Genomic DNA, 12,214 nt, shown 5'->3' with positions numbered 1-12,214 from the left:
ATTTGTCTGAGATTGACTGAGTTCCCTGAAGAGTAATGTGAAAGCTTTCCTTTAGAAACAGATTAACAAGCCTGTGAGTCTGCCTGTGAGTCTGCCTGTGAGTCTGCCTGTGAGTCTGCCTGTGAGTCTGCCTGTGAGTCTGCCTGTGAGTCTGTCTGTCTGAGGATGTCTGGCAAGGTGTGTCAACTACTGAGCAGACCTGTTTTGAATTTTTGTCTTCTCAGCCAAACAAGGACATCAGCGTGGAGAAAACCTTCATGTTTGACGAAGAGGACCGCCCCAAGCCAAAGTTGATAGACGCAAGAAAGGTAACAATGACATTGACGTGTCGTCTGATGGCATTGGTTCGTGTCTAACCTGTATTGAACTTGTATGTGTGTTACACCAACCTCATTCCAGAACAACTGTTTTGTATGTATGGCAATAAAGTTTTCTGAGTCTGAATCAGTGGCCCAAATGCACATTAGATCTATCTCTATTCCAATACAAATCATCCCAAATGGATGCTATTGCTGCAAATTAGTCACTTCAGCCAATATTTGCACTCAGCAAGGAATTAATATAGAGGATACAACACCCCAAAAAGAACAGCAAAATATATGTCTCCGTTCAGAAACTGAGTCCGGTTTGTCTATAGATATTAACTAATACATCCTCGGAAAACTGCAACCGTCTTGTGATCTTCTGTTAAATCATTGAGCCCTCTCACAGTTCCTCTGGGCAATCCCTCACTAATAGGCGCTGTCCTCCTGCCAGGTTGTTTTCCTCCTGGCATCCCTCTCGCCGTCCCTCCCTCCCTCCCTCTGTATGTAAGCCACCCTGTTGCTGTATGAAAGATCTCTTATCTTGATGAACCCTGATCCCACCGGCTCCAGTACAGCACAGTCGCAAGCCTCTGGCATTAAGCTCCCTGAGGTCACACAATATGTACGTACACATACGTCCAGTTAATAATTTACATGCATGCAGTCACACACACTCACGCAGATATTCACATGCATTCACAAAATAATGCTCTTTTGCAATCCAACAAATCCACTCAGGCCCAATGTAAGGCCGATTTTTAGTCATACTGGGAGACTGTGCTAGTTGTCCTACAGAGGCCGAAAGGGGGGGCATCCTCATGTTTCTAATGAAAGCTTCATGTCCATCCTCGTGTGTGTCTTGTTAGCGTTTCCTCAGATGCCCAGTGGGGGAGTAAAGCGGACATGCACCTCACGCTGACTCTGTGTGGGCAGGCCAGTGCCACTGGAGGCCCTCTCAAAGCACCCACCAGACTCTGGGGGCACCAGCTGTTTACCTGTACCACTTAAATCGAGTGACTAATCCCTGCGCATCAAGCCCCATAACTGTGGGCTACAAACTTCTATAGGTTGAATTAAAGATACCCTTTGGCTCCTTGGACATTTAAATCCTTTAAAATTAGATGTTGACCCTCTCGGCAGAGGAAAATAAGGAAATGAATGAACTATATCCTGAGGTGATGGGAGGCAGGAGAACACAATATTAAAGCACCCCTGACATAACTTCAGAGGGAGAAACAGGGGATCAGTTGTGTTCAATCCAAATGAAATGGCCTTCTGCAGCTACAGTACGAACTGACTGCTCTGCAACAGTGTTTCAAATGGCTACTGTAGCTCCCTCCTAGCAATCATGGCTGGTCGCTGAAGACAACTTACGGTATGTTATGACCAGAAGAATTGACTTGATAAATTTTGAGCAAGAAACACTGACATCATGCATTAGTCAAATGCATTCAGAATGGAGGTCTCAGCCAGGGCAAAAATATTTTTAGACCACCTCTCTCCTCCTTCCGCAGCCATCCATGCCCAGCTCACACTCCCAGTCTCCCGTCCTCAAGCCCAGCGCATCCCCGTCAGAGGGGCTCAAGGCCAGTGCGGCTTCAGCCCATGGCCGCAGAAGTCCCAGCCCAGGCCCCTGCGTGGAGACCAAGCCCAAGGCAGAGCCAGAGGAGCGGAAGTCTGAGCTGCAGGACCTCAGAGGCCAAATGAAAGAACTGCTGCTGTCTGTGGAGCTCCTCAAGACCCAGCAAATGTAACTAACTGCCACTTTCCTTAGATCTGGCATTGTTCAGTTCCTACTATTTACTCTGTACTCTTCAAATGAAGCGTTATGTCTTTGTTAAGATGTCCAAACAAATGTTGCCTTGTTTAGATGATAAAGCGTCATTATAAAGCTAGCTACATAAATGAGTCAAAATTGTTCTTTGTGTACCTTTTTCAGAACAGTATTTTAGCTACTGTCCTATTTTTTTTATTTTGCCCTACGGCTTGTATATAGGCGAGTCACTGTTGGAACTTGTGAGTGGAGCCTGTTCAGGCAGAGTAATGGTGATGTGATCTTATTGTTGATCAGATACTAGCCTGTCATGTGTTCAAGCTCTGAGGACCTTGTAAACATTCAGGATTTGCTTTGCAGGAGAGAGATGGCAGAGCTGAGAAGCGAGCTGGACGAGGAGAGGTTGAAACGAGTGGCCCTGCAGGTAAGTTGATGACGGTATCTGTCTTTACATCACAGCTTGTCAGAGTGTGTAAGCTTGACAGGTCCAGTCAGCGGGTGCGAGGTGGGCTGGAAAGACAGAGGTTCATACACATGGTGGAATGCTTTATGTCCCTACTCAGCACTAGTGGGGCTGTGGGGGTCATGACATTTTGTCAGCCGGTGATTGACAAGCAAATAACTGCCAGTCTCACAGTAATTGACCGTTAATTAACAAACACATTTAGCATCTCCACGCACAGCCTACAAGCCACTGATGCAGACCTTTTGGAACATCTACATTTCAAAAAGTCTAATAAATCCATGTAATACAGCCTATACCTTCACAATAAATCCATGTAATACAGCCTACACCTTCACAATAAATCAATCTAGTACAGCCTACACCTTCACAATAAATCAATCTAGTACAGCCTACACCTTCACAATAAATCCATGTAATACAGCCTACACCTTCACAATAAATCAATCTAGTACAGCCTACACCTTCACAATAAATCCATGTAATACAGCCTACACCTTCACAATAAATCCATGTAATACAGCCTACACCTTCACAATAAATCCATGAAATACAGCCTACACCTTCACAATAAATCAATCTAGTACAGCCTACACCTTCACAATAAATCCATGTAATACAGCCTACACCTTCACAATAAATCCATGTAATACAGCCTACACCTTCACAATAAATCCATGTAGTACAGCCTACACCTTCACAATAAATCCATGTAATACAGCCTACACCTTCACAATAAATCCATGTAATACAGCCTACACCTTCACAATAAATCCATGTAGTACAGCCTACACCTTCACAATAAATCCATGTAATACAGCCTACACCTTCACAATAAATCCATGTAGTACAGCCTACACCTTCACAATAAATCCATGTAGTACAGCCTACACCTTCACAATAAATCCATGTAGTACAGCCTGCACCTTCACAATAAATCCATGTAATACAGCCTACACCTTCACAATAAATCCATGTAATACAGCCTACACCTTCACAATAAATCCATATAGTACAGCCTACACCTTCACAATAAATCCGTGTAATACAGCCTACACCTTCACAATAAATCCATGTAATACAGCCTACACCTTCACAATAAATCAATCTAGTACAGCCTACACCTTCACAATAAATCCATGTAGTACAGCCTACACCGTCACAATAAATCCATGTAGTACAGCCTACACCTTTACAATAAATCCATGTAATACAGCCTACACCTTCACAATAAATCCATATAGTACAGCCTACACCTTCACAATAAATCCATGTAATACAGCCTACACCTTCACAATAAATCCATGTAGTACAGCCTACACCTTCACAATAAATCCATGTAATACAGCCTACACCTTCACAATAAATCCATGTAGTACAGCCTACACCTTCACAATAAATCCATGTAGTACAGCCTACACCTTCACAATAAATCCATGTAATACAGCCTACACCTTCACAATAAATCCATGTAATACAGCCTACACCTTCACAATAAATCCATGTAATACAGCCTACACCTTCACAATAAATCCATATAGTACAGCCTACACCTTCACAATAAATCCGTGTAATACAGCCTACACCTTCACAATAAATCCATGTAATACAGCCTACACCTTCACAATAAATCAATCTAGTACAGCCTACACCTTCACAATAAATCCATGTAGTACAGCATACACCGTCACAATAAATCCATGTAGTACAGCCTACACCTTTACAATAAATCCATGTAATACAGCCTACACCTTCACAATAAATCCATATAGTACAGCCTACACCTTCACAATAAATCCATATAGTACAGCCTACACCTTCACAATAAATCCATGTAGTACAGCCTACACCTTCACAATAAATCCATGTAGTACAGCCTACACCTTCACAATAAATCCATGTAATACAGCCTACACCTTCACAATAAATCCATGTAGTACAGCCTACACCTTCACAATAAATCCGTGTAATACAGCCTACACCATCACAATAAATCCATGTAATACAGCCTACACCATCACAATAAATCCATGTAATACAGCCTACACCTTCACAATAAATCCATGTAATACAGCCTACACCATCACAATAAATCCATGTAATACAGCCTACACCATCACAATAAATCCATGTAATACAGCCTACACCTTCAAAATAAATCCAGGATTTATTTTTGACAGGTTTAAGGAAACATGATATGAAGAAAATGTCTCTTTCAGAAGAACAGAATAGCATACTCTGAGTTGTCCTTATGTTAGGCCCTGATCTGGCAATGCCATATGGCTGTGAGCTACACTAGTTCATTTAACAGACAACATTTGCTTTGAATTCCGTTGCGTTATTTTATAGTATGAAGAATACAATTGAACATAGCTGAATAAAATCTAAATTATAATTTCTCCAAACAATTTCTGAGTGAGTGTGCACATGTGGTTAACCTAGAAACAGGTCCTCCTATTTGCTTAATTTTGAGTTATTTATGCAACTTTATTTGTGATACAAAGTTGGCCTATATGTTAAGATGTTTAATACATTCTAAGGCTGCATGTTATGACTCTAATGATGATGATTTGAGCTCTGTATTGTTTCTTGCACAGGCTGCACACTTCATCAGTCTCTCATTCACAATTTGACAAGCACATGATAATTAGCACATGATAATACCTAGAATTTCCACTGCAGCAATGCACACTAAAAAATCCATGCCTTTTGGGGGCAATGGCCGTTGTGCCCTTGAGCTGAATATAATAATTATAATTCCCTTCTCCCGGCGGCCAATCGCCGTGCTCTGAAGCACCTCTCACTCACAACTCTTATTAGCCAATGCCTGTCACATGATCGGGTCCTTCTCACAGGCATCTCAGCTCTGAAGCAGGCTACAAGAGAAGACGGACACATCGGGGACGCAACTGCGTGCTTCCTTACCTAATTCTGATGCGCATATTGAAGATGTTAGAAGAAATGTCAATCTTTTTGTCAGCCAACAAGATGAGTAGGTCTAACGAACAGCAAACGCAATAGCCTGTCAATCTACTATTCCCCCATAGTACAGAAGGTGATGTTCTATTGTCCTTCTGTGCGAGATAAATATTCCAAACATAGTCTGGGACAGTTGTGGGATACGATAGATCCCATATTAATACAACCACTTGCATCAAAAAATGTTTAAAAGCAACCAAGCTGCTGCAACAGATCAGAACGTTTAGTTTAAAATGTTGGTAAACTATTAGGCTATTTCTTCACATAAGCGCAGCAATGCGCACACGGCAGTAGGCTATAAGCAGGATACGCCAGTTAGGCTCTACATCGGTTGTAAATTGGATGAATCTGCTTAATTTTAAGAAGTTATTTGGCCACTTTAGTTGTGATACAAACCTTATCAAAACATATAGGCCTCTAGGCTAGGCTTCATGAGGTGTGCGACTATATGAAAAAGTCGCAAATAAAATATATGATCTGTTTCGTGCCTGCAAGCTGGGCATCATTCACAAGTGATCGGCTAATGTTGTCCCCCATCAGACTATTCTTAATTTAATCTTGCCTTTACATATACTAAATAATATATTTGTGAAATTAGTTTTGATTGAGAATGGACCGTTATCACACACCTGTCTCAGAACAGGGGCAGGGGGAAAAAATACATCTCATCTATGCACTTAAATATCAAATTGAGGAGCTTTTTCATTTGAATGCTGCCAGGAATACAATACGCCTGCTGCAAAGCAATGTGCTTAATATTAGGAAAGTTGATAAATACATATAGTAGGCCTAACCTGTTTTCTCACTCAATTGCATAGCCTATAGAAATGTTGTGCCTCATGGGCTCTCATTAATTGTTTTATTTAATTTTGATTAGATTTGCATTGTCATAGTGATTAGATTGACAAGAGTGCTGACTACTAGGCAGTTAGCAGGTTTGGTAGGCTACTAATGACTATCAGCAGCATCAGCACTTGGAGAAGCCTAGTTTCCGTGACTAAACGGTCACGTGGAATTTGACTCATGACCGCCGGTGTTGCGGTAATACAATCCAATCAAATGTATTTATATAGCCCTTCGTACATCAGCTGATATCTCAAAGTGCTGTACAGAAACCTAGCCTAAAACCCCAAACAGCAAGCAATGCAGGTGTAGAAGCACGGTGGCTAGGAAAAACTCCCTAGAAAGACCAAAACCTAGGAAGAAACCTAGAGAGGAACCAGGCTATGAGGGTTAGCCAGTCCTCTTCTGGCTGTGCCGGGTGGAGATTATAACAGAACATGGCCAAGATGTTAAAATGTTCATAAATGACCAGCATGGTCAAATAATAATAAGTCACCGCAACAACCCTAAGCACTACTCACGGAGTCGGACCCACTATACCCCAACCTTGTCCATCCTCCCCAGGAGCAATGAGGGGAGGTAGGCCTGTGCATACTCTTTCCCTCTCTCTCCTTTGAATTGCATTTATGTCAGAGCTTTTCTCTGATGAATGCAATAGATTTTCATATGGTGGCTTATTTCTGCCGTTGTCAGTCAACCTGCATATTAGTATTCAAATGACACTGAGCATGAAATGGCAGTGTGTTTTGCACAAATATTGTAAATGGAATGGATGGGTTAAATTGGACCGCAAGTGGAAATAAGACTTTAATTTCATTCAAGATCTGATACCCACGTACCACCTCCCTGTGAGACTGTTAGCTATGATGTTGTCATCAGAATTGCATCCGGTGCTGGTTTCCCATGAGAAATGAGTTAAAATGGCGTCTCTGTGTGTGTGTGTGTGTGTGTGTGTGTGTGTCTGTCTCTTTCAGATGGAGATAGAGAAATTAAAGAAGATGGTTCATTCGACGTGAACTCTGACCCAATCAGCCTGGAACATCAGTCACCTATCGGTCTGTCTCTAAGTAGAAACAGGAAGGGGACGATGGCATTCCTATAATACTTTTAGTTATCATCAACCTATTCCACATTTGTAAGATTGACATTTTTGCACATATTAAGGTTTTCTAGTTCTAGAAAGGTGATAAATACAGATGTATATGTTTTTTGTTACTTAGTTTTTTTTGTTTTGCCAACACAAACGATCGAGGCCTTACTAACTACTGCGCTGGACTGGCAGTCTCTGCATTCTCTATGGGAATGTGTGAGGGTTGCGCTCAATACTACTGATTCTGTACAAAGCGTTAGGGGATTCCTTTTTTGTTTTATTTTTTTATGACTTGCAGGTAGTTGATTTTAAAGATGATTCTGATTTTCAGTTAAAGTATCCATATTAGCCTCCTTTAGATCATAATGAATTATATTGTGATCTGTTGCTATAGCAACAGTGTTGTACTCCATTGCTATGGCATAAGGGATCATTTTCTTTGGGTTTTTTTCTTCTTCTAACATTCCTATCCAGGGTAACACTGTTGTGCCTGTTAAACACATATTCAAGTGTTAATATTGGGAGATTACATTTATCAAACTGTTTAGACTTGCTGATGATATATATTTGTAAGTTCTGACAATGTGCTTAGACATATAGAGGGTCCTTTTTTTCTTTTTCATTTTGTTCTTCTTGTAAAAGGTCACATGGACCGGTTCTCTCAGAAAGAGAGTGACAGGTGTGTTATATCGATCATGTATTTGGTACCATCAAATACAGCCAATTATAGAGCTACTTGAAAAGAGCACCAGTGGTTTATAAGATGAACCTCCATTTTATTTCACGCCACGGTCGAAGTTGTGGCTTACTCATTGATTGTTGTTATCTTGCACCAACTCCTGTACGCCAAATTGCTCTGACCCCTCTTTTATGAAGCATATGCAGCTCTGTCTAAATCTCTCTGTAAACAAAATCATGTGTGCTTTGAAGAGTGAGCAATCTCTTTCTAACCTCCCAGATGAGACCTGAAGTCCTGTATAGCAGTGACCTTTGTGTGTTTCCATGTTGTCCTGAATGTGTCTGGTTCACATGTCTTTATACTTGGACCAAGTAGAAACGTGGAGCATGGAGGCCAACTGAGCACATGGTCCAGTACACAGTATCTCTGCCATTTCTCATTACTGTAAGTGAGAGGCTGAATGGAAATGCATTGGGGAAGAGATCTACTTGATACAGAAGGGTTAAGCTCTGCACTGTACCAATGCACAGCCAGCACCACTTTGTCAATGAAAAGTACGTGATTGAACTCAACGAAGGACAAAGTGTTTTTTGATGGGATGTGTTCAGTGTACCGGACAGACAAATCATGAAAGAAATTGCCTTTGATGAAAAGCATCTTTGAGGTTGTCGCTAGATTATGCAGAATTTTGTTGATTCCCAATGTGTTACTTTACCCATCATGACCAGAAGGATGTTTGCCTCGACTCCAGATCATCCTGAACACTGTGGATGGCCTTCTTTCTCTGCATCCTTCTTCATATTCTATTTTAGCAAGCTAATTATTTACATTTTTATATATATGTGTGTGTGTGTACCAGTCAAAAGTTTGGACACACCGAGTCATTCAAGGGTTTTTCTTATTTTTTTTATTTTCTACATTGTAGAATAATAGTGAATACATCAAAACTATGAAATAACACATATGGAATCATGTAGTAACCAAAAAAGTGTAAAACATATCTAAATATATTTGAGATTCTTCAAAGTAGCCACCCTTTGCCTTGATGACATCTTTGCACACTCTTGCCATTCTCTCAACCAGCTTCACCTGGAATGCTTTTCCAACAGTCTTGAAGGAGTTCTCACATGCTGAGCACGTGTTGGCTTCTTTTCCTTCACTCTGCAGTCCAATTCATCCCAATCAATCTCAATTGGGTTGAGGTTGGGGGATTGTGGAGGCCAGGTCTTCTGATGCAGCACTGGGGCATTGTCCTGTTGAAAAACAAATGATAGGCCCCTAAGCTCAAACCAGATGGGATGGCGTATCACTGCAGAATGCTGTGGTAGCCATTCTGGTTAAGTGTGCCTTGAATTCTAAATAAATCAGACTGTCACCAAGCACCATCACACCACCACCTCCATGCTTCACGGTAGGAACCACACATGCAGAGATCATCTGTCCACCTACTCTGCGTCTCACAAAGACATGGCGGTTGGAACCAAAAATCTCAAATTTGGACTCATCAGACCAAAGGACAGATTTCTACCGGTCTAATGTTCATTGCTCGTGTTTCTTGGCCCAAGCAAGTCTTTTCTTCTTATTGGTGTCCTTTAGTAGTGGTTTATTTTTCAGCAATTCGACCATGGATGCCTGATTCACTCGGTCTCCTCTGCACAGTTGATGTTGAAATGTGTCTGTTCTAGAACTCTGTGATGCATTTATTTGGGCTGCAATTTCTGAGGCTGGTAACTCTCATGAACCCATCCTCTGCAGCAGAGGTAACTCTGGGTTTTCCTTTCCTGTGGTGGTCCTCATGAGAGCCAGTTTCATCATAGCTCTTGATGGTTTTTGAGACTGCACATTTTTCAAAGTTCTTGAAATGTTCTGTATTGACTGACCTTCATGTCTTAAAGTAATGATGGACTTCCGTTTCTCTTTCCTTATTTGAGCTGTTCTTGCCATAATATGGACGTGGTCTTTTACCAAATAGGGCTATCTTCGGTTTACCACCCATACCTTGTCACAACACAACTAATTGGCTCAAACGCATTAAGAAGGAAAGAAATTCCACAAATTAACTTTTCACAGGGCATGCCTGTTAATTTAAATGCATTCCAGGTGACTACCTCATGAAGCTGGTTGAGAGAATGCCAAGAGTGTGCAAAGCTGTCAAGGCAAAAGGTGGCTACTTTGAAGAATATCAAATATAAAATATATTTTGAGTTTAACACTATTTTTTTGGTTACTACATGATTCCATATGTTATTTTATCATTTTGATGTCTTCACTATTATTCTACAATGTTGAAAATAGTAAAAGTAACGAAAAACCATTCAATGGGTAGGTGGTGTCCAAACCTTTTTGATTGGTACTATATATATATATATATATCACACACACACTGATCTCACAAAATGGGAAATGATTCCTTCTTCACATGAGTACACCAAGTCGTGTACTATCCTCAGGCTTAGAATCTTATTCCTTAAAAGAAAGCATTCCTGATCAGGGACTGTGCTTGCACGTGTTTGTGTGTATGCATGAAAGGAAACCTGAAAGCCTGTGTATGTATCTGTGATTTTGGGTTTGTCTTAAGTGTATTTGGCCTTGTTGACTGATCCGGGTAAAATAAAGGGCAAGATTACACATTGATCCCTTAAGCAATAATATCTTTCTCTTTTCCATCTATCAATGTTTCTCATGGCTACATTCTAAGTTGAGCTTGAGCAAAGAGTTAATCATGCAAATATATATATGAAAAAGCTATCCATATAACTGTCATTCAGCTTATTACTGTACACTCAATTATTTGATGCAAAGAAAATAGGAAATATGTGCACATTTAACATCTGTTCAAGTTATCTTGTTTACATGTGCTGTAAAATTGCATGAACTGAGATTCTTCCAAAATGAATAAATATAATCTTTATTTACACTCATGAGTACCAGGTTATTTTATGTGATATTGTCCACTATTTTGGATCTCTTGTCTTTTCTCTCCAACACTAGAGATAGGTACACTATACCCTCATGGGGAGTCATTTTCATGGCTTGGTAAGCTAGAGAAAATACACTGCTCAAAAAAATAAAGGGAACACTAAAATAACACATCCTAGATCTGAATGAATGAAATATTCTTATTAAATATTTTCATTACATAGTTGAATGTGCTGACAACAAAATCCCACACAAATTATCAATGGAAATCAAATTTATCAACCCATGGAGGTCTGGATTTGGAGTCACACTCAAAATTAAAGTGGAAAACCACACTACAGGCTGATCCAAATTTGATGCAATGTACTTAAAACAAGTCAAAATGAGGCTCAGTAGTGTGTGTGGCCACAAGGTACCTGTATGACCTCCCTACAACGCCTGGGCATGCTCCTGATGAGGTGGCGGATGGTCTCCTGAGGGATCTCCTCCCAGACCTGGACTAAAGCATCCGCCAACTCCTGGACAGTCTGTGGTGCAACGTGGCGTTGGTGGATGGAGCGAGACATGATGTCCCAGATGTGCTCAATTGGATTCAGGTCTGGGGAACGGGCGGGCCAGTCCATAGCATCAATGACTTCATCTTGCAGGAACTGCTGACACACTCCAGCCACATGAGGTCTAGCATTGTCTTGAATTAGGAGGAACCCAGGGCCAACCGCACCAGCATATGGTCTCACAAGGGGTCTGAGGATCTCATCTTGGTACCTAATGGCAGTCAGGCTAGCTCTGGCGAGCACATGGAGGGCTGTGCGGCCCCCCAAAGAAATGCCACCCCACACCATGACTGACCCACCACCAAACCGGTCATGCTGGAGGATGTTGCAGGCAGCAGAACGTTCTCCACGGCGTCTCCAGACTGTCACGTCTGTCACATGTGCTCAGTGTGAACCTGCTTTCATCTGTGAAGATCACAGGGCGCCAGTGGCGAATTTGCCAATCTTGGTGTTCTCTGGCAAATGCCAAACGTCCTGCACGGTGTTGGGCTGTAAGCACAACCCCCACCTGTGGACGTCGGGCCCTCATACCACCCTCTTGGAGTCTGTTTCTGATCGTTTGAGCAGATACATGCACATTTGTGGCCTGCTGGAGGTAATTTTGCAGG

General features: G+C 41.4%; 1 protein-coding gene across 3 annotated transcripts in view; it reads left to right on the top strand.

The window, feature by feature from the left end:
• The window catches only part of cd2ap (CD2-associated protein), a 75,170-nt gene extending 66,111 nt beyond the window's left edge, over window positions 1–9,059 (top strand). For all 3 annotated transcript variants that reach the window (XM_020496617.2, XM_020496615.2, XM_020496616.2), the window contains 4 exons: window positions 225–308; window positions 1,820–2,055; window positions 2,440–2,503; window positions 7,339–9,059. In XM_020496617.2, coding sequence (XP_020352206.1) covers window positions 225–308; window positions 1,820–2,055; window positions 2,440–2,503; window positions 7,339–7,380 — 426 coding nt within the window. In that variant the 3' untranslated portion in view covers window positions 7,381–9,059. The remainder of the gene's footprint in view (window positions 1–224; window positions 309–1,819; window positions 2,056–2,439; window positions 2,504–7,338) is intronic.
• Window positions 9,060–12,214: the final 3,155 nt, after the last annotated feature.

The sequence above is a fragment of the Oncorhynchus kisutch genome, linkage group LG12, assembly GCF_002021735.2.
Source record: "Oncorhynchus kisutch isolate 150728-3 linkage group LG12, Okis_V2, whole genome shotgun sequence".
Lineage (NCBI taxonomy): Eukaryota > Metazoa > Chordata > Actinopteri > Salmoniformes > Salmonidae > Oncorhynchus > Oncorhynchus kisutch.
This window is presented reverse-complemented; position numbering and strand designations above follow the sequence as displayed.